At 48.4% G+C, this 27,277-nt stretch overlaps 1 protein-coding gene across 1 annotated transcript in view; it reads left to right on the forward strand.

The window, feature by feature from the left end:
- The first annotated feature begins 5,027 nt into the window (after positions 1–5,027).
- The window catches only part of UBE2QL1 (ubiquitin conjugating enzyme E2 Q family like 1), a 44,279-nt gene continuing 22,029 nt past the window's right edge, over positions 5,028–27,277 (forward strand). The window contains 3 exon segments of the mRNA XM_021939222.2: positions 5,028–5,457; positions 5,459–5,552; positions 5,555–6,114. Of these exon segments, the coding sequence (XP_021794914.2) occupies positions 5,335–5,457; positions 5,459–5,552; positions 5,555–6,114 (777 nt within the window). The 5' untranslated portion in view covers positions 5,028–5,334.

A 27,277-nucleotide genomic window follows, 5' to 3' on the forward strand; every position in this document is an offset into this window, starting at 1 on the left:
TACCTACTTAATAGGGCTGTCACAAAGATTTAATGGGTCAACATATGTAAAGTGCTTGGGATGGCGCTCAAGATATGTAAGTGCCATTTAAGTGCCAGGCTTGGTGATGGGAAGTGAAGGGCATAAAAGGACACGTGAGCTGTAATATCACAGACCTACACTATGCTCCCTTGCAGTGAATTATTTTAGCAGAAAGTGTTGTTGTTGTTTTTTTTTTTAATTTTGGCAGTGATCTTAACACCTTAGTTCAGGAGAGTAAATAACCTGTACACATTTAGGGGAGGTATTTTGAGGCAATGTCTTGGTGACTTTAGGAGATTGGGGTTCATGAGGAAATAGGACCAACTGAAAAACTGGGAGGCAATTTTTGAGACAGGTAATAAATGGGCAAACCGCAGCTCTTCATGTCTTCAGAAAAGCTGCAACTGGAGACAGCGGCACCTGGGACCACTGGGTGAATGCTCATGGAGGAGTCATTGGCAGATAGGACTCATTCCCCGATGATGGGCCTCTTGTGATGACCAGCATCCCTCTCTCCCTTCCTTTCTTCCCTTCATGCTAGACTGGTGTAAGCTGTCTGCAGATTCCCTAACCATTCCCCTTCCCCACCCCTCAATACTCCAGAACATAGCAGGAGCTAGATACCCACAATTTCTAAGTTTTCCTTAGAAATTATTTTATTTAACTATGATAAATGCACTTAATTCAACTGTCTCAATATTATAAGTCTAATCTTCAATAAAATGACAACATTCGGTAACAATTTTTTTTTCATTTTTACTGGTATACATTCCATTTTAGAATATTTGAAAATCAAAATGGAATAACTACAACACAATGTAAGCTCTACACACTGCTGGGCTAGGTAAATATCCGTTCATGCCGGGGTAAAGCAGAACTTTCTAGAATCTTCTGGGATGGGAGAAGGAGGGGGGTTTACAAACCACACAGGCCCTTCTGCCCACCCCTGACCTGACCATCCTGCCACTGAAGGAAATGTTTGGATCCATGGGCTGGAGAACTGAGGAAGGACTAAACTGAGATGTTCTACCTGTACTAATGAGATAATAGTGATAACACCATTCAAAATTTCTCCTTCTAGTCTTTTTTTCTGTGCATAGTTCTATGTAGTTGTAGCTGTCGTGTGGATATAATTTTACACTCTACTTTCTCACTTCAAATTATTATGTAGATCATGAATATTTCCATTTTGCGATATAATCTTGATAACTATAACGTTCTTGCTGCAAAATATATTCTAAGTTGATTCAGTGTGATTTACTTAACACTTCCCCACTTTTGTAAATTTAGGTTGTTTCCAATCTTTAACGTTTGGCTTCAGCCTTTTTAAGAGTTGATCCAAGGTGCCCTAAGTGTGAGGGACAGGAACAAGGGAGGTGATGACCATCTCCATGCTACTCTGTTCTGGCTTGTCCTCTTGTCTCAGCAAAAGTTTCTCTTTTTTTTTTTGAGACAGGATCTTGCTCTGTCACCCAGGCTGGAGTGCAGTGGCCCAATCTCAGCTCACTGCAGCCTCCACCTCCTGGGTTCAAGTGATTCTCCTGCCTCAGCCCCCCAAGTAGCTGGGATTACAGGTGTGTACCGCCACACTTGGGTAATTTTTGTAATTTTTGGTAGAGATGGGGTTTCACCATGTTGGCCAGGCTGGTCTCAAACTCCTGACTTCAAGCCATCTGTCCACCTTGGCCTCCCAAAGTGCTAGGATTACAGGCGCGATCCCAGACCCAGCATCGGTATTACTTGTGATCCTTCCACTTTCAAAAAAATATCTACAACCAGACGGTGAGGTATTTGATCTCCCTAGCAATAACTCCATCTAGAAACAGAGGCCTCACATAGAGCCACCCGCAATTTCAGCTAAACCATTCCCAAACCACATCTGATGACGTCTCTGCTTTAAGTGGGATCTGTTGCTGTCACTGCTACAAAGAGTTGCTGAAGCCTTTGAAGCCTTTGGCCCAGGTCAGCGGGTTTCCGTACAATCACGCCCAGGAGACGCTTTCTCACCTCCTGGGGCAGGACGGAGACCGCACCTGCATCTGAGACCCAGCAATGCAGCCGGCGTGGGGCATCAGGTAGAGAAGCACGGAGCTGGCGCAGGGGGTCCCCGCTGGGTGTGGACCCCAGCTGGGCCTCCCAGCACGTGGCTGAGCTAGGGAAGTGGCTGGGCCTCCCTGAGACTCCGATACACCAATGAAGGGGGTCAGATGAAACCTGAGAGGGCCTCTGTGGAAGTTAAATAAAACATGTAGCGCCTGGCGTCCTGCCCCGTCCCTCATGTCAGATGAGCTCACAAAACTTTACAGAGAGACACTGTCATCCTCCTTCTCACCTTATCTCAAAAATAAATAAATAAAACAAACAAAAACACACACACACAAACAAACAAAAACAGGGCTGGATAGAGCAGGGTCTCAAAACAAAGCAAAACAAAACAAAACCAACCATAAAACCAGGGCAAATAGGCCCTCCCGTCGCAGCTGCGATTCCCACGGCCACGGCACCCACCTGAAAGCACAGGCCCCCAGGCCTCCACAGACGCACACGTCTGCCAGTCGCCTGTCGGGGACCCAGGTGTGCAGGCACCCCTGCTCTTTTAGCTCACGCTGTCAACTGCAGACAACCCCAAATCGCCCCACCCCAGATCCTTCAGGCCTGAAACTGTCTCCACAGTGGCCAGAAGAATTATTTTTCAGTGAAAATTTCTAATAATTTACAAAAGGTAAAAATGTTGAAAGAAGTTAGCAACAAGAAGTCACCATGACGGCGCCCAGAATGAAAGGCTTTCCTGGAGAACTGGGAGGCTCCTCAAGTTCAAAGTCAAACCAGCAGCAGCAGCAGCAGCAGCAGCGAGGTTTATAATCCTAAACCCTGTAAGCTTCCAGGGTCATCTCTTCCGTACTTCACCATCACTGTAGCCTCACCACTGGGCAGCTCAGCCGCACACACACACCACACACACACTCACACACACCACACACTCACACATACTACACACACCACACACTCACACAACACACACCACACACTCACACACACCACACACACCACACACTCACACAACACACACACATCCCACACACACCACACACACCTCACACACACCACACAGTTACACACACCACACACACTACACATACCCCACACACACACCACACACACATCCCACACACACACCACATACCTCACACACACCAGTCACACACACCACACACACTACATATCCCACAGACACACCACATACCCCACACACACACCACACACACACCACACACACACCACACACACACACCACACACATATTACACACTCACACCACACTCACACACCACACACATCACAGTCACACGCACCACACACACATATCACACAGACACCACACACAAGCACACACATGCACACACACACCACACACACCACATACTCATATACCATGCTCACACACCCCACACACATCACAACACATATGAAACATTCACACACGATACACTCATACACCATGCTCACACACACCATGCAAATACCACACACACCACACACCACACTCAGACACCACACACCATTCACACATACCACACACCATGCTCACATGACCACACACACCACACACACTATACACCACAATTACACACAACACACTCGCACATACACCACACACTACTCTCACACACCACCCTCACACACACCACACACACACCCCCACACACCACTCACACACATCACACCACACTCATACATACCACACATACACACACACCACACTTACACACACACCACACTTACACACACCCCACACGACAAGCACACACACCACACTCGCACACACACACCACACAGTGCAGAGCAGGATCTTTCTGCAAACGTGGAAGCTTCGGGGTTCCCAGTCCTCCAGTTCCTGGGGATCTAAACTTGGTTTTTGCTTGAAATGTCGCCAGAGGGAGAGAGAGTTTAATGGGTTCAAGAAGGGAAGGGCGGCGGGGATGCCAGCATCCCAATGGAAGGCGGACTGATCCCGTGCGGCCGGCACTCCGGGGTCCGCAGAGGGGGTGCCCTGCCCCTGAGCCCCGACTGCCTGCTCTGGGCGCGCTTCTCCGCAGCCTTCAGAAATGAGTCACTAGGCAGCGCTCCGCGGGCCCTTCCTCCCGGGACCCCTCTTGGGAATGCGGAGGCCTTCGGCGGTGCGGGCGGAAGGGGAGCAGGGTCGGCGAGGAGGGGTGAACCGGCGAAACAAAGTCGTGACTCAGGGTGCTTCTCTTCGGGGATCGCGGCGGGCACGCTCCGGACATCACACTCCCCGGCCCCCAACTCCCCGGCCCCGATTCTTGGATCGGTCCTTAAGAAAGTGGCCTCCGCCGGCCCCGAGCTGTGCGGAAACCCCAGGCTCCTTCCGACCCGAAGGCATCTATAGGCTGCCTCCCACCCTTCCCCAGATCGCGCTAACGGGGTTAAATGGGGTCTGAAGCTTGGGCTAGGGGCCGCGGCTACCCGAGATCCGGGCAGGAGGGTCCCGTGCCTGAGACCCCCGCGAGAGCGCCAGGCTCACACCCCGCGCCCAGCCCCCGCCCGGCTCCCCCGGCCCAGCCTGCGCCCCCCGCAGCCCCTAGCCCGGCCTGCCCGGCGCGCACCGCGGTCTCCCCCCAGCGGCCGCGCGCGTGTCGCCGCGGGAGCGGGCGGCGGGGGCGGCTCGGCACAGGCAAGCCGGCGGCTCCGCCCCGCTCCCCCCCTCCCGGCCAGCAGGGCCGCCCCCTCCGCGCCGCGCTCTGCTCAGACGGAGCAGCAGCCTCTGCAATGTCAGCAGCTGCAGCGGCGGCGGCGACGCGAGCGGCAGCAGCCCGGGCCCCGCGGTAGCCGCCAGCGCGGCACGGCCCGCAGGAGCGCCAGGCGCGAGCCCGCGGCCACTAGCTGCCTCCCGGGCACTGCGGGCAGCTTTGCGCGCCCCGGCGCGGCGTTCGGACTCGGGGCCAGCGCGGCCACCGCCGCGCACAAAGGACAGCAGACGCCGGGACTCGGGGGGCTGTGCCCAGGGACCGGCCCGGGGACCCCCGCCCGCGCTGCGTCCCCTACACGCCTCCCCTCCCCGGGTGGCCGGAGAGCGAGCCGGAGCGGGCCCCGTCATATGACAGCGGCGACGCCGCAACCGGCGAGCGCGCGTGCTGCCTGCTCCGCTGCGCCACGGCAGCCGGCGCTTGGGGTGGCCCTTGCCTCGCCCCGCTGAGCGGTCGCCCGCCGTCGCCGCCCCGCGCCCCCCGCGCCCGGGCTCGCGGGCTCCGGGGGAGGAGCCGACCAGAGCCCCCAGCCGGCGCCGAGCCTAAAATGGCCACGCTGCTGCGGAAGATCGGGCTTATCCGCCTGCATAACCGGGACACCGAGGACCCCAAGCACCACCACAACCACCGCGGCGGCGGCCAGCAGAGCGCGTCTCTGCGCGGCAAGGGCGGCTGGCGCCAAGAGCGGCGGGCACAAGCAACAGCAGCAGCAGCAGCCCTGGCAGCAGCAGCACCTGGGGCGCGTGGGCGACGCCAGCCCGGGGCCCGCAGCAAGGGCAAGCGCGCAGCGGAGCTGACCCGCAGATTGCTGGCGCCGGCGGCTGCGGCAGCAGCGGCGGCGGCGGGGAATGGGGCCCCGCGAGGGCGGCGGGCGCCAGGGCGGGCCGGCCCGGCGGTGGCGGCGGCGGCGGGCGGCAGCCTGGTCCCTGCGGCGCGCCAGCAGCACTGCGCCCAGGTGCAGCCGGCGGCTCCGCGAAGCGAGCTGCAGGACATCGCGCGCCTTAGCGACCGCTTCATCTCCGTGGAGCTGGTGGACGAGAGCCTGTTCGACTGGAACGTGAAGCTGCACCAGGTGGACAAGGACTCGGTGCTGTGGCAGGACATGAAGGAAACCAACACCGAGTTCATTCTGCTCAATCTCACCTTCCCCGACAACTTCCCCTTCTCGCCGCCCTTCATGCGGGTGCTCAGCCCGCGCCTGGAGAACGGCTACGTGTTGGACGGCGGCGCCATCTGCATGGAGCTGCTCACGCCGCGCGGCTGGTCCAGCGCCTATACCGTGGAGGCCGTCATGCGCCAGTTCGCAGCCAGCCTGGTCAAGGGCCAGGTAAGGCGCGCGCGCCAGAGCGGCGGGGCTGGGGGCGCGGGGCGGCAATCGGGTCTGCAGCGCCGCCGGGCGCCCGGGCCCCGAGATGAGGGCCTGTGTCGGCCTCTCCGGCCATCTAGCTCCCGGCTCTGTCTACACCAGCGCCCCACAGGGATGCTCCGAGCGCCTCCGCCTCTTTTCCCTGAGCGTTTTCTTCCTGCCCCTGCTTTCCGTCCCATCTCTCCCGTCCCGGTCTGGTCTGGGTCTCTGCCGGTCTCTCTGGTCTCTCTAGCTTGCTCGTTCTCTCCTCATCCCTCCATAATTCTCTCCCACCCCTCTTCCTTAGCCTCCCTCTCCCATGCCGTCCTCTCCCTTTCCTCCTGGACTCTTTCTCCCCTCACCCCTTTCTCTGTCCCCCCATCTATTCCCACCCCCATTCCTTTTCCATTTTTTCCTTCTCCACCTTCCCTGGCTCCACTACTCTTCTTTCTCCTCCATCTCCCCTTTTCTCGCCCCACCCTTGTCTGCTCCTCAATCTCCTATCCCTATAATCTCTATGAAGGTGAGAACTTTTCCTGGACCTCAGGATTTAAGTGTCCAACCCAGCTGATCTCCCACCCACCCCCAACACCCCCTACACACACACACACACACACACACACACACACACACACAGTTCCGCAGAAGGCTCGGGTGGGAGGTCTGCAGGTGGGTGCCCTGGGGAGGGACAGCTGCCTGCTTGTAAATCCGCCCCCTGCCTTCTTCTGGGCTGCCTTTCCTGGAAAGGTGAAAATTTTGCTCTTGGGAGCTCACTCTAGAGAGGCGGAGGTGTGGTTTGGGCATTCCCTTAAGGGACAAGACCAGACCCCGTCACGGCAATGCCTGTTCTTCCCTCAGAGCACCCTGTTCCTTCCCCGAACCCCTTAGGACCACCACCTCTGGGGTAGACGTTCCAGGTCTTCGTCTCTTTCAGACCTGCTTCTTTTTCCTTATCCCCTCACCCCACTGCCCCAAGCAGTTAAAACCCTTTATCAGAGCTAAAGATTTTAACGAAATACCAATATAAGGACCAAACAGTTCTGAGCCCTCTCACCTATTGCATCAGATGGCAGCTTTACGCAAAGAAACCCCAAAGTACTTGAGAGCAGGGTGAGTGCGTGATGGTGTTATCTGCTCGAATTATATGCTGTCGACTGCGGTTGAGTTCTCTGGTGTTTTCCCGAATCAATATTAAGCATTATTTAAGAACATTACATTGCTATGTGGACATCTTTTAGATTTATGAAAAATCATTGTTTTCTTTAAAAGACCCCGAATGACCTCGGCTTGATCTTTCTACAGGCGGCCTATCAGAAGCCACTGCTTCTTCCCTGCCTGGCCTGTGTGTCTGTCCCTTTCACGGCAGGCTGTTTCATACTAATCAAATAATGCTTGTTCTGCCAATTTCACTAAAGCTGGAACCCCTGGGATTCCAAACAAATAGCATCCTAACTCCAGCAGAGAAGGTCAGGTACTTCCCGACCCATCCTGCCAGGCTCTCTTTTCTAAGGTTTAGATTCCACATATTTCCCGAGTTAGAAATCGCGTGAATGTAACAACTGTAGAAAAACATCTTCAGCTGAGGGAGGCTTAGTGCTTTAATATCAGAGGTTTGTTTTCCATCCTGCAGTTAAATGTTGAGTCTGATGAGAGGTTCATGTGATAGAATGTAAGCATGGGGGGTAGGCGATCTCAGTTTTATTTTTCAAATAGGATTTATACAAATGATGTGGAAGAATTATTTGCAGAAATGCCTTGGTTATTTGCTTCTTGAATCATTGCTAATCAGAATTCTTTGGAACAGTCTGTTATTGTTTTTCATTCTCCACAGTGAAGATGACATTGGGGATCAGGGGAAGAGGAATGTGTATTCCCTTCTGGGATCACAGAGTCCTAACGTTTAAGACTTGGAAGAGATCTTAGAGATGAACTGGACCACTGCCTATATTTTGAAAGATGAAAGAAAATAAAGGTTTGAAATGAGAAATGGGGAATTTTTTTTAAGAGAGAGAGGAACCTTAGGAAATTAAATGCTTCCCATTTTTACATTAATGCTCTGAGTTGTAATAGTTCCTTTGGTGCCCATATGCCAATTGGCAGTATATCAATACACGGGTCCTTGTAAGTATATTTTCTTTTCTCTGTATTTAAAATTGAGATTCTCATGTACAATTTACAAGTGAGAGATTTCTTTATTAAAAGTAATTATCAACTTTTTCATTTCTTAGTTTAATAAAATCCTAATCGAACCCATTGCCCTCCACCTAGCTTATGGTATTATATTGTCTATTCCACATCTAAAATAGAGGCAAAAACTCAGCACTTTTTAAAGTGCCGGTTCAATTTCTTTGCATTTTTTCATGCTGCTTCCAACATACAGCTGTCTAAGAGAGAGTAATGTGTGGCATACATAAAATATTCAAAATGCAATGAAAGAAAGGAAGAAATGAGTAGTCATTAATGTTTTAGGATTCCGTCCACAAAAGGATTCTGACGGTGTTTCAGGTCACCCGACGTTGATTGTCTCTTTCCGTGCTTTTGCAAATTCACTACCTACTGGTTGTTCAGAGCACATATGGTAGTTACCAAATTATTTCCTCAGTTAGAGGTAATATGCTTTGGGAAAGCAATCAAAATACCTGATTAGGTATTCAAGGAGAACCGGGACAGCTACCAAACCGATAATTACTTTAAAAGGGAGAGTCGTTATATTCCAGTTATGTTCTGATACTTGTCAGGATTTCTTTTTTAGGATTCATTTTCGTAAGCTACAGAGTTAGAAAAGGCTGGTTTGCTTCTTTCATAGAGGAAAACATTCACTGCTCAGCTGAACTTTCTGAATTGAGGATATGCTGTTTCTGTACTTTTAGAGAAATCGTAAAACAATTTTAAGAGTTTTGTGTGTAACATAATATCTGCTTAACAATTTTGTGTACAATTAAAAGCTTAGGTTTATCACATCATGTGATAAATTCAGTCATTTTGTGAGGCTTTTAACTGGCTCTCTGGCCTGTGTTACCAAAATCTCTTGCATGTTGCTCTACGAATTGTGTTTATCTTAAATTAATATATAAATTTCCCATATGATATATTCTATGTAGAAATAATGATATATATATCTTCCCCCTTTGTATATTACTAAACCCTCTTTTGACTAGAGGCATTTTTAGGTAACTCTTCATTTTTTATAATTGGATTTTAAAGCTCTGAACTTTTAGAATGAACTGGTGAAAATGTTAAAAGTATACTTTTAGATAATTATTTGCATCCTTTATTAATTACTGAACCAAAAGAATACAATCCACAGCTCCATTGGAAGATTTTTGGCATTCAAAAACTGGAAGATGTTGGTTTTGAAATGAAAGTAGCCTGTAATCCCAGCACAGTGCTTGCATCTAGGACATAGCTTAACCTACAAAAACTGCATTTTCGGACTCTGTAAACCTAGACAAAGTAGCATCAGCATTGGGGGATGCTGGCCGTGAAGAGTGCCAGAGTTTACTGGCTTCCATTCCAGGCTTGGAGCGTGGGACGATGGCGTGACTGGCCAGGGACCTTGTTCTTGCAGTTGTGTGAGCAGCGGGGTCCCCAAAAGCTGCTTGACGGTGCACTGACTCAGAGCCCTGCTTTCACTGCAGCTCACCCCCTGAGTGTCCCCTTTTTAGTTAATTAGGCATCGCCAGGGGCAGGGAACCAAATGGCAATTGAGTGACAATTCCTCACTCCTCTCCTGGCCCCTCAGAGCCAACCATACAATTCGGCATGACACGGTGTTGATAATGATAACTGCAGCAGCAGCAGCAGCAGCAGGAAGCATTTCGTACTTGCTTGTGCCATACTCTGGGCCAGCAGAGAATGGAGGATATTTGAGGATGTTTGAACCTCCCTGGTTCTGCTCTTTTGGTGATTGTTGTACAGGTGAGGAAACTGTAGTTTCACAGAGTCAGGTGGCGTTTATACAGTTGCATGCTCTCACAACAGCTCATGAGTGGCAAGGCTCTGAAATCTCATCAGGATGAGTAAAAGCTGTTGGAAATGGCAGTCAGGCCAGGCGCCATCCAAGCACCTTGCTGTTTCCAGGCAGTTGTTTGTTAACCGTGACCATTGTGATAATCCTTTCTGTGCACAGAGAAGAGCTGCTCAGCCAGCCATCCGCAGAAGATTCACAGAACATCAGGACTAAAACATCCTCCAGTCTTACTATTTGAATTTAAAATTGGCAAGCAATTTCAGGGCAAGTTCTGTTTGCCTGATGGTTTCTGCATGTTTTTTAATAAAGGAAACTTGTCCCAATGTCATGAAAGAGTAAAGGGCTCTGCAGCTCAGCTTTGTGAAATGATATGCAGTGATGTCACTAAAATCCACCTTAGGTCTGAAAGGGGGCTACACTATGGTGTGACTGGGAAGCACAAGTGCACATAGACATGCACACACACAGAGAGACATACATAAAACCCATCTTCCAAAATACTAGGCCTAGAAATAGCACTTTACTTATGACTGTAAAACTAGCAGTCTCATCAGAAAGAGTGACAAAGATGAACAGCCCTTTGGGCTCCTGAAATCTGTGGGCTTCTAACTTGCTATAACAGAGATTTTTTTTTTGAGACAGGGTCCCCTCTATCACCCAGGCTGGAGTGCAGTGGCATGATCATAGCTCACTGTAATCTTTAATTCCTGGGTTCAAGCAATCCTCCCATCTCAGCCTCCCAAGTTGCTGGGACTGCAGGTGCACGCCACCATGCCCAGTTAATTTTTGTTTATTTTTTGTAGAGATGGGGATCTCACTATGTTGCCCAGGCTGGTCTCAAATTCCTGGGCTCAAGCAGTCCTCCCACCTCGGCCTCCCAGAGCATGGGGATTACAGGCGTGAGCCACCTCACCCAGCCATACAACACACAAAATGTTTAAAGGCCCTGTATTAGGTTGCTGGGGCTGCCATAACAGAGGACCTGGAAGTCCAAGATCAATGTGTCAGCACGGCTCGTTTCTCCTGGGTCCTGCCTGCTTGGCTTGTAGATGCTGTGTCCTCCCTGTGTCCTCACACGACCTTCCTTCTGTGTGTGTCTGTGTCCTAATCTCCTCTTCGTGTAAGAACACAGTCAGATTGGATTAGGGCCCATCCTCCTGACCTGACTTTAACTTAATTACCTCTTAAAAACCCTGTTTCCAAATAAGGTCACACTCTGAGGTACTGTGGGTTAGGGGTTCGCCATGTACATTGGAGATTGGAGGAGAAACAGTTCAGCCCGTAATGAAACCAAACAGGAATTTCTTAACCAGTTGCTCATCTTGTTTCTGCAGCTGCTGTGCTAGTTTGAGAGCAATAGATGCAGCCACACGGAGGGAGGCACTGGATGGAGAATGTTGCCCGCAGCTTTGAGCAGAGAAATGGCTGCATACCCAGAGGGAAGCTAGAACAACCTAGAGCAAAAATAGTGACCGACAGGGGTGGGTAACGCCGTCTGATTTGTCCAGGGAGACGTGGATTTTTGGTAACGTGCCTATGAGTCACTGTGTTGTGCCCTGCGCTGTGTACAGGGGACGGAGATTATTGCCACCACCGATGACTCTGCAGCTTGAGGTATCGATATGCTGGACTGTTCAGAGGAAAAAATAGCTACTTGTTCTTCTATCAAGTAGAGCAGGCAGGAGGACACAGGCAGGACTGCATCCTAAAAATAGCCCCGCACCCACTTGGAGAGCTCCAGCGGCTCAGCCCAGGGCACGTGGGGCAGCTCCTGGTAGAAGCCACTTTTGCTTCACCAATGAGACTTTGAGAATCTGAACTTGCAGGAAGAGGGTGTAGTGTATTTTCGTGTACTTTTCTGATTTCCCTCAAGCGATGGGGGAGATTTGGTTTTCTGTGTAAGGACATGTAGGTTCGTGGCTGTTTCTTAGTGGAATGTGCCCACGTGGACACTGAGCTGAAGTCCGAATGAAAGCCTGACAGCCGCAACCTGGTCAGTGTCTCCCTTCTCATCGCCAGGAAGACTCTTCCACAGCCAGGTTTAGAAGGAAGGCAGCCTCACTAGTCCTGTGTCAGAGGCAGATAAGGCACCAGCAGAAATGACTTTTATAGTTGAGGAAACAAAACAGACACTAGTGGCGGATTTTTGAGCCACATTTCGGAGCTCCCTGGAGTCAGAGGTTGTTGCTGCCCTAGATGTGTTGATGCAGCAGGCAGGAGGGGAGAGGATGGCTGGCCACAAGTGTTAGTCCTTTCTTCTCCGCCAGTGGTTCCCAACCCTGGCAGCACATGAGATGCCCTGAGGAGGGTGCAAATTATTTCAGTACCAAGGCTGTCCCCTCAAAGACTCAGACTTTGTAGTCTAGGATCAGGCCCTGGCAGAGGCTGGTCTGAAGAGCTCCTCATGATGCTAATGGGCAGCCCGGATTGGAAAAGCTGCCTGATGCTGGCCATGGTCCACCTCCTCCCTCTCCACCCATCTGGCAGACACAGCCTCACCCACCAGTAACCACAGCCCAGAGCTTCAGAAGTGCTGATAATTAATCCCCCCAACCACCCCACCCCACCTGGATCAGACTCCCTGTCCTAGGTCAACGCTGACTCAGCGCCTTCAAAGCCCAACTTCTGTACAGATGCCATCCTAAAGCCAGCCTTCCTCCCTGGACTGCTTGTGTAGACTATGAGGGAGTGTAAACCCTGAAAAAGAAAATGTAGGGATGATTCACTCCACCCTCGATGAGACGCAGCTGCGGAGGGCGGTGCGCGCAGACCCTCCAGAGCCGTGGCTGACTAATGAATACAGCACAGGAATCGAGTGCCTCCTGTCATGCAGGAACTTCCTAGGCGTCACTGGTAGATCAGATACACATCAAGTGCCTGCCTCTAATGGGGAGAAGACATAAACCCTTCACATTTGCTTTTGACACGCCAAGTGGCTTCACACATATCTTTTTGTTAATAGTTAGGAAATGTCCATGGATCCGACAATAGACAGTGGCCTGGGTGTGTAGTGGGGACATGGGCACAGTGGGGTCCTAGGTCAACAGGGTCTTTAGAAATTCTGACTGATGTTCTTAGAGAGAACACTCTACTTAAGGGTGATCAAGACTCGACATTAACATGGGGCATTAGTTACTCAGTGCTTTTTGGAATATGGTTTCATTGCTGATAAACGGAAAGGCCAGGCATGCCCCCACACTGACCAAGAAGTTGTAGTAATGGCAGAAACGTTTCCAGTAATGTCTACACTTTCCTACTCGGTAAGTCGGCAAGCTAAGCTAAGGTTTAATTGTTCAGTTATTTTTTCATGGTTACACACATCATTCATTCATTCACTGAGCACTGTAGTGACATTGCTGTTGGCATTCCTGTGATGACCCTTCCCCATTCTGCGTAACGTCTGCGACACTCCCCTGGTCCTCTCCCTGGCCTGCTAATCCCACTCGGCTAAGCTAGGAGGAAACCAGCTCAGCGGGAGGACCAAGGACACAAGCCTGGGAGAGCAGATTTGGGACCAATCAGGTGGCAAAGGATTGGGAGATGAGGGTAGGTCTGTAGAAGCTGGAAGAAGCTACCTGACTTTGCCCCTTACCTGGCCAGCAGGTCTGGGCGTGGTCAGGGAGCCGCACTCACCAAGCCTCTTCTGTTCTTGTTCTCCAGTGCTAGGCTCTCCTCTCCAGCTCTCCTCCTCTCCAGCCCTGTGCTGCTGCCTCATGGGTGCCTGTCACCTGCTTGGATTCCTGCAGTGCCCACATCCAGTCTCTCTGTCCCTGTCCATCCTCCCTGATGCCACCTGCATGGCTCCTCTAAAATGCAGGCCTAGCTTTATTGCATCTTGTTATGAACCTTACGAAATAGAGCTTAAGTTTCCTAGCACTGTACAGCCTGCATCCACCACAGCCCCCACTGAGGCTCCTCTTCCACCAGCCTCTCCTGCCTGGAAGCCCTCTTGCCCATGTTCACCCGGTGAGTCCCTGGCCATCCTTAAAAACCCTGCCCAGATGCCCCTAACTTCTCTGCAAACAGCTCCTCAACCACTCCTTCAGTAAAAGCGATGACTTCCTCCTCTGAACTGCGGAGGAGGAAGCTCTGCATTGTCTAGAAAAAGTTCATTTTTGTGCTTATCCTGCCAGTTTACATAATTACAACTGTATTGCCCCTTCTCTTTGCTAAATGTCCGACACCTTGAATGTGCCAAATAAATGTTTGGCACAGGATCTGTTTCCCTGAGCAGACCCCCCACCCTCTTCGTTTTGCCCCTTCTTGCGATGCAACATAAGAGCTTGCTGTGAGTCAGCTGCTGTGCAGAATGCTTTATGTGAATGACTTGATTAAATCCTTGTAGCAGCCTATGAGGTGGGTGCTGTTGTTATTCCCATTTTACAGAGGAAGAAACTGAGACTTGCTGAGGTTGAATCATGCACAGAGCTGAGCTGCCACCAGGCAACCAGTCCAGTGCCAGAGCCACCTGGTGCTGAGGAGGTGTCTAGTTGGCAAGTAGAAGCCACCCCAACCAAGTACCACGTGTAGTATTATTGTTCCTCATTGTGGAACAATATGGATGTTAGGAGAGCCTGTGCAGTTCCGTGGTGTGTGGTTTTCCTACAATACTCAGAATCAATCCACGAGAGGACGGATGGTGCATCCATCAAGTCTGACACGTGGTGCGGAATTATCAGCAACGTTGGACAAATGTATCGGCCCAGATTCATCATAAGCTCCTTGTATTGATTGAGCAAAATGGATGAATGTGTTGATTGCTTCAAACCATAGGAGAAAGATAATTATTACAGCTTTATTTATTCTGTATACGAAAGGGAAAGGCATTTTAGAGATTCTGAAAATAGCTCAAGAAAGAAATGCTTTCTGAACGTGTTACATCAGTAAAATCACTCAGATTGAAGAAATGGTTACCTTAAAATAATTTCTCTAAAATAAATCCTAATGCTTCATCACAGTATTTGGCAGGCATTCTCGAGGTGTTTCACTGAGTTCTTTGATGTAGGAGCTAAGGAAATACTGCCTGGTAAAGGATCAGTTACACGTAAAGTTGAATTGTCCTCAGCTCACTTGGGAATTGAAGGGAAAATTTCCAGAAAAATATTTTAAGGGTACTTTTCTTTTTTTGATCTTGAAGATCAGACATTTCCAAATATCAGAATATGGAGTTACAGAACTTACTATGTTTTGGTTCTAATAAAAATCTGTGATTAATATTTTATGAATTTGGACATTTTGTGCACAAAATTATTAAGCCAATTATTTTTGCCTTACAGATAGATACATATGTATTAGCGTGATTGCCTAGTGTCAGACTGGGTGCCCGTGTTGCTTCGCATAAGATGTGTGTCAGAAATATTAAGATCTAGAGGCAGCTCTAACAACTCTCCTAATCTGACAGTAATGAACATCAATGACATTTCAAAATATCTGCAACAATATCACAACTGTAATGCGATTTTTAAACATTCGTCTATTGGTGACAAAGCCAAGGCATTGCTAATACTGCTGTGGTTTCTTAACTTTCAATCCTAATTATAGGAAGTGCTGAATTGCAGTTCAAAGTTAGTGAAAATGGAGACACTTTTCCCGTCCAAATGGATGTGCCAAGTAAAGATCAATTGCTGCAAGGATTAATTTGTGCCGGAGTCCTACATGATTAGTGACATACACTACTCTGCTTCTCAGCCAAGAAAAAATAAAAATATTATAGTGGAAACTTCACCAGAATTGAGTGAGTTACAAGCTTAAATTAACTGTAACTAGTTGAGTATTAGAAGCCTTTAAAAGGTGACTTTTTAAGAGTCATCAAAATGCTAAATGAATCATAATGTATTTAACCCGGCTTTGTGCAAGGAGGCTGTTCTTTATCCGAGCCCTCTCCTGCAGCGCACAGCTGCCTGTGTCTGGCAGCGCCCCTGGAGTGGGAGCCTTCCTCCTCCAGGTTGGGTGGGAAAGAAGAGCACAGCAAAGCCAGGAACCTTGTCCACAGTAGCGGGTTAGGGTCCTCCAGGGGAAGTGCCTTCATCCAATGTGAACAATGCCTAAAACTAATGCAGGAGAGCTGCAGAGACTGGAGGCTGCGACCCCAGCCCTCCAGAGCCCTGCTGACTTCCTCTGATCTCTTTTATAATGTACACTATGAAATATCATTATCTTAGAGAACTCATACAAGGCTGCTACTCTAACTGTAAAGATAAAAGTTTCACAACGCTTAAAGGACATTATCATAATTCACAAATAAAACTGATCTAATAAAAAGTGAGTTTGAGTTGAATTGAATTAAAGTGCTTATTTTATTAGTAATTTCATTTCAAAGGATATCCTGGCATCTGCCTTTTCATAAGAGAGATGGAGGGCTCTTGTTTATTCTTGATGATCAAAGAGAAACAGGCGGCCAACCACAGGAGTCCCTTCCTGCTGCCCCAGACCCCTCGAAGCCACCTGGAGGACCGCATGGCCTTGAGGTGTCTGGGGACACCTGCGGACACCTGGGGCACTCCCCAGAATTATGTCTTTAGTTGCACAAAACACAATGCATAGGATTTCATAGGAAACCAATTATACTTAAATACAGTTATCAGAATATGTTTTTAAAACATAACATGAATTAAAAAGCACTTTATTACCACATTAAATATTAAGATCTAGAGGCAGGTCTAACAACTCTGCAAATCTGACAATAATGAACACCAATGACATTTCAAAATATCTACAACAGTATCACAACTGTCATGCGATTTTAAAATATTTGTCTATTGGTGACAAAGCCAAGGCATTGCTAATGCTGCTGTGGTTTCTTAACTTTCAATCCTAATCATAGGAAGTGCTGAATTGCAGTTCAAAGTTAGTGAAAATGGAGACATTTTTCCCGTCCAAATGTATGTACCCCGAGGGGTGCGTGGGCCCCGGGTTAAGAATTCCAGGCAGTGTGTGGCTCTAGGTGGTGATGGCTGTCTTGGGAAAGATCTTAAACCTTATTCTGCAGCTCAGGGCCAGAACAATTGGGATCAAGATTTAGTAGCCCAACAGGTGTCTCAGTTCTCCCATGTTATTGTTGGGTGGTGCTGAGATAAAGCCAGGGATCTGCAGGCAGAGGCAAGGCTCCAGCCCCTTCTCCCTCCTGAGCATGGCTCACTCTGGGGCAGGCACCCACCTCCCTGAGCATCAGGGGCCTCCCCTAAAGGCAAGGAGCATAAACCCAACTGCTCACATGAATCATGAGGTTCGAAGGAAATGATGAGACGTGTTCCTTGCATAGAGAAAGTGATCAATAGATGTTCCTGCTTCTAAAGAAGAAGGAGATTTATTGAATTAAATGCACAGAAATGTATGACCAAGACACAGCAGCATCCAATGCACACAGACATCTGCTTTCATAACGATGAGTGTTTCATAGCAGTATTCACCTCCAGGTGCCTCAGGTGTTTCCATACATGACTGTATTGTTACAGATATTCACAGGAAACTCAGAAGAGCCTCCTTTTTGCCCTCTTAAATCTACTGCTGTGGACACTTGTTGTTGCCTTTTCTGACTTTTCATCATCAAATCACTTTGTATCATCAGGGACTGATTTATGGGATTATGTTATTGTTCTAGTGTGGATTGATAGCTGCGTTTTTTCACCTCTTCAACCTTGGTATCATAAGAATTCCATTACATTGCTAACATCTTTAAACTGGCTTGATTTCTTTTGTTGGTATTAAGTTAGAAAATTACATAGAAGAATATTCTTATTTAAAACATTTACCTCTGTACTCTAAATGCACACCAAATGTCCTTGTTAGCCATTAAGTGTTGTTGACATTCATTCTTTGTTACAGAATGCAATGCCCACTTGAAAACTTCTTGGCTACCATTTTGCTTCAAGGTGAAAAGCTGGTTCATAAATCAAATGTTAAAATTTGTAAAAAGTTGTGGACTCTTTTAATTATCACAAGTCACACAGAATGCACATCGACTGTTTCAGTACAACTGAAAGAGAATTTCACTGTAGTCAATTACATGGATCCTTTCTAATATTAATACTTTTAGGAAAGACCCTTTCTTTAGTAGAATTTCAGAGAAACCTAGCTGAAATATTCGGCCTGCAGGAATTGCCGAGTTTTTCAGAAACACCTGTGATGTGATATGTGCTCTTATGGCAGTTGGAGGCTAATCAACAGTGGAATACCAATGCCTGCTTCACATTCTCGTAACTGGTCAGTCAACTGAAGCCTTGAGCATTTGCCCAAAATCTAGGGTGAGGCTTTCTGCATGTGGGAAGAGACTGACTAGCTATCTCGAGGGTTCTCCCCCAATCTGAAGACTTAAGTGGATAGAATCTGCATTCTCACAGGACAGGGTGTGAGATACAGTTAATTGATCCTCCAGGATTTCTACGCTGTTTTTGTCATATTCCCAGTGATTTTCCCATAGTTTAGAAATATTGAAATGTCCTCATCTGAGATCATTATAGGCAGAAAGCATCCTCCTGTCCCCAGTGTATTTCAGCCCCCAACCCGCCCCACCTGCATATCATTCTAGGAAGGAATATTATCCTTTACGTGGAAATGGAGCCTGCAGAGATATCTAAATCAGTTCCTGGGCCTGGGTAGTGTTGCCATAACTACTGATCTAGGTTTGTAGTATCAGCAAATAGAAACAGACCTGCCCTACAGTGCTCAGACCTTTCATCCATATTTATTTATGTCTCCTTTTTGCTTCTGTTAAATACATTATTTAGCTGTCACATAATCTTTCAGTGAGATGATTCAAATCACCCTATCCCCAGAAAAATCTTAAAGGTCTTCCATCCCCACCTTGGCTCAAGTCACACACCGTTTGGAGGTCTCAGGGTCCCATTGGTTTCCCGGCTCCACCGAATGTCCCATTTGGATAAGCCGCAGGCTCTCCCAGCCCTTGGCATCCCCAGCTTTGTTGGAAAGGTGAACATAGCAGACTCTGCAGCAGTTGTTGGTCAGCGCTTGACCTTATAGGCCCTGATGAAGGCCAGTAGGCTGGACAAGCCCAAGCGAGGGTGATGGTCATGTAACCTCTACAGGCCTTTCAGACCACCCCATGCTGTCAGTGTGACCAGAAGATGCTCCAAGACTTCAGAACTGGGTCTTGGTCAGGACTCGACCAGGAAAGACAATCTCAACCTAGGACTCAAGACCCACATGTGGGAGGAGGCGTATGAAGAAAGCAGCCAACGGGCTACCCTGAGAGTCAGGGACCTGGCATCAAGAAAGGAGGGGGATCTGCCGGCAGCTGCAGGGCCAGCATTGAGGTTAAGGGCAAGGGCAAAGCAGGGCCCCCTCCCCACGATTTGCATTCAGCTCTCCTGTGGACGGGGCATGTGAGCTTTCCCAGAAGCTCAGGCAAGGGAGGGATCCTGGACTGAGGAGTGAGGCCAGTTCCTGTGTTCTCAAGCTCCCGAGGGTGGCGTGGCTGAAGCAGACCAGCGCTCCTCAAGGAGCTGCCAGGGCCCAGCTCCTCCTGCTTCTGCTTAATGAGAATTGCCCGGGGGCATCTTCCCTGTGCTGCCTCATGGGGAAGCATCATCAAGGAGGAGCTGTCAAGTGCCAAGTATGAGAGGCCACTAACCGCAGGGCTGGACAGAATGACCTACTGAAGGGCTCGAGGAAGAAGAAGGCACCCTCACTCAGCGTGCACTTAGGGCAGAATAAGCCTCACCTAAAATCCCTGTGGGACTTTCCCCATAGAGTTCTGTGGAAACTTCCATACATCACCATTACATTAAGTTGCCCACCATTAAATTAAGTTGAGGGAAATGTAAGATGTCTGCTGCAGGAAAAGGAATCTGACATTTCCGGCTTCTGAACCTAGCATGAAAGGCTGATGTGTAATTTGTTTGGTTTTCACAAAAATAATGTTGTGCAATTAACCAGTCTTAGGCGTAAAGCACAGTTTGAGTGAATGATAAATGGAAGGCAGCATTTTCCGTAAGTAAAAGCTTTCAGAAGTGTGCATCTCTGAATCATCCATTTCTTTGCTACTGACTCTTTTCCTTTCTTCTGATGTTGTTATTTTCTTGACATAATTACAGTAAAGATTGGTACATTGCGCCCAATCTTAATTGTATCTCCCTTCAGTCTCATTTATTTCATTATTACCTGCTATTCCTTTAAATCAGTAAGTCATGGTATTTACAGATTGATAGGTATTCTTAAAAATATTTCAAATTGTTCTAGAAGGTTTCACCCTGAAATGGGGTGAGTAAATTCTTTTATTTATCCCAGAGCTTGCAAACATGTTTTAAGTGTATAATACAGTGACCCTAAAGAAAGGCTGGGGAAAGAATTTGAGTTGGGAGGATAGCAGTGAAAAGAGGGCCACGTGAACAGGTGAAGAGGAGCCTGGCATGTCCTTGGTGCAGGGCCTTGGGTGAGGAAGGCGCTGAGGAACAGGGTGGTGCCCTCACTTTTCTGTGTGGTGCAGACTGCAAATGCCCTTGATTTTGTGACCACCACCCCCTCCCCACACTCTGAAAGCAGCAGGACCGGGAGCCAGACCTTGGTCCGAAGGTCTTCCAAAACCCAGGTAGGCTTTGTATTCGTGCTGTTATTTTGCACCAAATTTTTGTTCCAGATTATTCTAAGGGCTTTTTTTTCCCTTTGAGATGGAGTTTCGCTCTTTTTGCCCAGGCTGGAGAGCAATGGCGCGATCTCAGCTCACTGCAACCTCCGCCTCCCGGATTCAAGTGATTCTCCTGCCTTCTAAGGGCTTTTTTAAAAACACAAACACAAATGTTGAGAATTACATAATTAAGTAGAATTGGGAAAAAGGCCTAGCAAACAAGGTCAGTTGTAAACCGAGACCTCGGTGATGCTTTTGAGCTGTTGAGTGATGTTTTATGCTACAGTTGGCACCTGCTAACCACTCAGAGAAAATTATCTTCCCAATACATGACTGTTGTTGGTCCTGCAGTAGGAACAATGAAACTGCAAAAGATTTACAATCCCATATCAAAAAACAATTCCAAATTCAAGATGACAAGATGTCTTGCAAGTCAAAAAGGAACGGGAAATAGCTCCCAGTGCGTTCCCATAGAATCAGAGCACATACGTTGTGGTTTTGTTTGTTCCTGTGTCTGATTCGGTTCTGAAGGTCTTTATCAGAAGTAGCTGATTTCACTGTCTTGTAGTTGAGGGTTCTTGGCCACTGCTGGCTGCACTTCTTCATTAGAGGATCTTGAACAGTTTGTGGAGGTTGGAAAGAAAGAACAAGAAGATGACTTACGGAGCTCAGAGCCAGTAACATGTTGGCAACCAGCAGGCCCGAAAGGGTCCACAGGGAGGACTGTGTCTGCCTTCTCTGGGCTTCAATGATGGGTGACACCAAGTGCCTCAGGTCACTCTCAGTAGAATTTTAAATGCTTTAATGATGCCTCAAACATAGAGATTCATTTGGACTTAGAGTGCAGCTAATTTCTGCTCCGGGTATTTTAACCTCTTGCAGTCAGCCGCATTCATAGCTCTACAGGGCCATCTGTGCTGGTCCCTTGGTAAGAAGCTACAATTCAATGGATTACCAATAGCACCCTCATGTATGACTGCAGAGGCGCTGTCCCCAGGCTCAGGCACTTTTTAACTATAACTAGCATTTTAGTTTTCTTTTTCTTTTTTTTTTTTTTTTTTTTGAGACAGAGTCTCACTCTGCCAACCAGACTGGAGTGCAGTGGCACGATCTCAGCTCACTGCAACCTCCGTCTCCTGGGTTCAAGCGATTTTCAAGCCTCAGCTTCCCGAGTCTCTGGGACCACAGGTGTGCGCCACCATGCCGATCTAATTTTTGTATTTTTAGTAGAGATGGGGTTTCACCACATTGGCCAGGTTGGTCTCAAACTTTTGACCTTAGGTGATCTACCGTTCTTGGCCTCCCAAAGTGCTCAGATAACAAGCATGAGCCATCACGCACCATCAGCATTTTAGTTTTCTGAGACCTTTAAAAAAAACAACAAATATTTAGAATTATATAATTAGGCAGAGTTGGGAAATAGAGCTGGAAAACATTTTGTTTTCTTAAACTTTTTCTTAATGGATTGCAGAGCCAAGTGAAGTGGCAGACAGTAATGAGGCTGAGTCTAAATAGGAGTGAATATTTTCATTTCATAACAGAAAACTGGGAGATGAGCAAAAAGTAATTTTCTCCAAGACCCAATCTCAGGATCCGGTGGTTCTCAACCTCAGTTTCCACTCCGCAGTGCCTGGGGGTGGAGGGTGCTGTGCACCTCGTTTCAACAGGAACTCTCGGGGGGGGCTCTGGGATGCTTCAGGGTGCCCCTCTCTGCACCCCCCAGCAATTCAGACACAGCTGCTCCGTGTCCTGGAGAGGAAAGAGCCCCCCGGGATGACCCCTCGCTCCCTTCCTGCGTGGGAATCGCTGCTGGAAATGGACCCTGACAGTCTGGGCTTCCCGAGGCCAGCTCCAGGGCGCAGCAGAAGAGCTCTTGCCCACCTTAAACCTGCCTCCATGAGGATGGAACCTGGACTCCTCGCCATTTCCGCATTTCCACGTTTGCTTTTTCCCCCGTGCAAAGCGTTTCCACTTTCTCCTCTCAGTGTATTTGCTCGTTTCGTTCCCCCTCACTACCAGCCTGTCTCCCTCTGCTGTCCGGGGCCCCAGGTGGCCTCCCTCCCCTCACACTCCCCTTGCACCCTCTATACTCCCTTCTTGACCCTCCCTCTTCCTTCCCTCTGCCCCCGCCACCCTCCCAGGGAGGTGTGGAGGGGCTGAGACCTCCCCAGTGACTCAGCAGCCAGGGCGGTGCAGCACCCAGCATCTTCACAGTGGAACTAGCCACTTCTTCCTCTCCCTGTTTCCTCTTCCAAAAACTGGAACCAGGGTCACCTCCCAGTCCTTGTCAGCACCAGGCAGCCATCATGCGGAGCGTGCTGCTCAGCACTCAGGACGTGTGAGCTGCCCACGAGCCGCCTCACACCCCAAAGCCAGGTGTCCTGTTGGACTGTCCCCGACCCATCCGCCTCCTTCCACGGCCTCTCGCCTTCCCCACCTGAGAACATGCCACCTGCAGCTGGCTGTGGCCTGTGGGCCTCCTAGAGGGCTGTGTCCTGTCTCCCAATCTGGGGCTGGACGCTCCCCCAGGTGGGGCTGGGCAGTGTGGCCCCTGGCGGGCAGCAACATGGGGCCTGCCGGACCAGCCCAGCCCCGCGCCTAGGAAGCGCTCAGCACCTATTGTAGAATGAGGTTGAGTGGATGTCCTTCAGGCACGGCGAGATCATGAACCATCAGAGAAAGATGAAGGGTATGGAGTGCACCGTAATTGCAGTGTCAGGAAAATGGACATTTTTAGCCACAAAGCCAGGGCCATCAAAGGGCTTTCTGGTGATGCTGACTGCCAACGGCATGTCACTCCAGCCCTGCGTCGTGTGTGCCCTACGTCATGTGAATTATCTTTCTCTAAACACCGAATTGATTGGTCAGAGTGTTTTAGTACGTGAGAATAAGATTTATGGGGTTTTGTTTTTAATCGCATGCCCTTGAAATGTCATCATACCGTTCGCCGGAAAATACACCAGGCAGGACGTTTGAGAGAGGTTTGTATTTTGAGTCAAGAGGCAGTAAGTGGAGGAGTCTGCTTACTGTTCTGGGACTGGGACTGTCACCCGGCACATGAGGCTTTGCTGTTTATTTTGTTAAGTAACTTAATGTTAAGAGTGTGTCGTTTGAATAACTTCTCTGTAAATACCTTTTATTTCATTGTAGTCCTTCCCTGATTAGAGATTTCTATGCTACTGTGTAAATTCATTCTCTTCCCACAATCTCTCTCATTCTCTCTTCCCCACCTCCCCCCTACCCCCCGCCTCACCCCCTGCTCTCTCTCCCTGTCTCCCTCCCTCTCCTCCCCTTTCCTCCTTCCATTCCGTTGTGACTTTTATTCTTGGAGCCTGCATTAGCCTATATTATTATTTGAGAGCTGCTAAAACAAAGTCCCCACAGGCGGGGGGCTTAAACGACAGAAATGCATTCTCTCGGTCTGGAGATGGCAAGTCTGAGATCGAGGTGTGGCAGGGCTGGATCCCGAGGCCTCTGCCTGGCTTGTAGATGTCATCTTCTCCCTGTGTCCTCACAGGGTCTGTCTACTCTACCTGTGTCTGGATTTCCTCTTCCTAGAGGGACAACAGTCCTGTTGGATTAGGCCCCACCCTGATGACCTCATTTTAAGGTAATTATCTCTATAAAGACTCCATTTCCAAATACAGTCTGGTTCTGAGGTGCTGAGGGTTGGGACTTCAGCATAGGAACTTGGGAGGACACAGCTCAGCCCACGGGAAGCCTTGCTTTCCAAGCACGTAGAAGTTTATGTCATTTGTCTTCTTTCCTGCAGCTTTTGCCTCGCAGATGTCCTCCCGTTTGTCTTTGCCTGGGTTCTCTGCCCTGCGGGCCCCACCGCCCCAGCTTCTCCACCTGCGCTGCCTGCAGGCCCCCGCGCCCCCCAGACTGTGTTCCTTCCCCCTTTGTTCCTGCAGCATCAACACATCCCTCCTCACAAACTTTAGGTTTTGCAGGTTCATCTGTTTTTCTTAGCTGTCCCAGAATTTTTTCTTTCTTCCTTTCTCAGATCACTGTGTCGCCTTCATCTCTTACGCCTGACTCTTCCCTCCACCTTCAGGATTCTCCCTGCCTTGTCTGCTGGGCCTCTCTCCTTGCTCTCGTGCAGATCAATGAACAGGGACTCGATCCATCTTCCTTGGCACTTTTCCCATTTCCCTGTGATCCCTGGATAACACTATTTTTTGTCTCACTTTCCCTTGTCACTGTCTCTATAAATCTCCCCCATCCCTGTTCTCATGCTGCTCCTCTGCACGTGTCCAAGGTTAACAGTGCTCCTTTCTCTCCTTCCTTTCCAGCCACTGCCGTCTTGAAAATGCCCTGCCCTGGCTGAGCGAACCCCCTGCCCTGTTCCCTCGTTCTGGTTCAGAACATCACCTCACCACTGCTAACCGCTCAGGGAAGCCGGTCATCCTCCCTGGAGCTGGCGCGGGGGGCGGGGTGGGTGAAGGGATACTCCTGCTGTGTGCACTGGCCTGAGGGCGGAGAAAGAGGGCACCCGGCAAAGTGAGAGTGTGGAGGGGAGGAGTCAGGCAGGCAGTGTAGACACTCAGGCGGGACCACGGACAGGGGCTGACTGGTGAATCCTTATTTCAAACAACTGCCTGGAGTATCAGTGAGACTTGAAGGTGGCTCTCCAGTGAGTAGCCGAGGCTGAAATGATCCTGGGGAATCTTTTCATTCCGTTGGTTTTGATGCTCACGTACCAAGTTGATGCTTTTTCTTCATCACCATTTTCATCATTTTAAACGTTTTACCAAATTTAGATGGAAGATGCTTTCTGAAAGCCTTCAGTTCTACTTCTTGTAAGAATTTTACTCGTTTGACTTATAGTTACTTATGGAAATGATCATTAGTTGTTAATTTTATTGATCAAACTGTGTGAAACAAGCACCTACCAAGAGTTTGAGGGATACACCAGACCAGTCACAAGGCACATCAGAAAAAATAGTTATGTTCTGTCATTTGCACTTTACATGCATTCTTATTTGACTCAGAAATAGACAAATTCATTAAAATATCCTCAGTTATCACCACCAGTCTGCCACAAGACTTGAGAAGACGGTAGGATGGCCTTCGTCATGATTCCCACAGAGGCTGACAGACTTGTGCGTGCAGCCAGCCCACCGCCTCTGCATCTCTTCACGTTCTTCTTGTTTGCCCAGCCTCCTGTCTCTTGCCTTCTTGGAATCTTGAACTCTGCAAGAGCAGGGCCGACTTGGTTTCCTCTACCAGCATTGATGAAGGGCAGCAAATCTGTCTGAGCTCTGGCTGCGTCTTCTCCATACCATTGTTATCTTCCTGTGTCCAGATGCACAGCTGGGCAGGTAACACTAAGCATCATTTCCATGCTCAGGGACCCAGGCCAATCCATTCCAGATGCTTCACTAGTTGAGGGATTTTCCATAAACTTCAGAGATGTCAGAATCCATCAAAATATTATATGGTTGGGTTCTTTATATATATGTATATAAACATAATCTACATTTTATACATTTATATCTAAATATTTTAATCCATATTTTATATCTATATATTTATATAATCTAAGGCTTATAGATGTAAGCTATGGTGTTAAGCTATATTGTTCAGATTATATATATTTTAAACATATATAATTATATATGTATATATCCTAGATTATGTGTGTGTGTATATATACATATATACACACTAAGGCTCTTTGTAAAATGAAAATGTATGTTTAAACTAGTTATATAAATTTTTTTATTCAAATAGTATACACTTATATGTTTACATTTCAATTTCAGGATGACACCCCTGACTTTCACAATGTCATAATTTAAATGATCTATAGGGATTTTTTTCTTCCTCTAAGTGCACTTAACCCAAAAAAGCCAACTAAATGGAGAACAATATAAATAGATTTTCTCTGTTGCTGCCAACTTTGATCTGCCCTCATGATGATAACAATTTATTAGAGAAGGAGATCGCTCTAATTTGGTTTGCTTTAACAAATGTTACTCCGTTGGAATCAGGCGCCCCTCCGCGATGAGAGTGAATGCAGAGGACATTCTGTGATAGTGCCGGGCAGGACCCTGCAGTGGTCTATGGCGATCGTAGACCGAGACGACAGTGATGCTGGAGCCGTGATGTTCACAGCCCAGCGACCGCTCTGTTGTGTGGACCAGCACTGAACACAGAGCTCCTCTAAAGGATCATGTTTGTTTAGAGAGCGGAACATGGTGTGATGACTTTGACCTCTAAATGCCTGGTGCTCCCCAGAGGGCCTGTGCCTTTGTGCACCTCCAGCTGATCCACGTGTGTCCAGGCCTGCAACTCGCCAATTATATAACACTGTGATTGCTCTTACTGTTACTATGATCATCTTACAGTGCTTTGGTATTTCATGAAGAGGCCGGGAAAAGCGTGGATTGTGTGGTAGTGCACAGAATTGTAATGGCATATGTTATGTTGTCGAACCTGTAAAACTCTTAAGAATTTTTTTCTGATTATAGAAAATAGTACATGTTAAGGTAGAGAATGAAAAGATTCATGATTCCACCTGTTAGAAATACTGGCTGTTTTTCTGCACCCCTGAACCCACACACATGCACACACACATGTGCACGCAC

The sequence above is a fragment of the Papio anubis genome, chromosome 5 (genome assembly GCF_008728515.1).
Source record: "Papio anubis isolate 15944 chromosome 5, Panubis1.0, whole genome shotgun sequence".
Taxonomy (NCBI): Eukaryota; Metazoa; Chordata; class Mammalia; order Primates; family Cercopithecidae; genus Papio; species Papio anubis.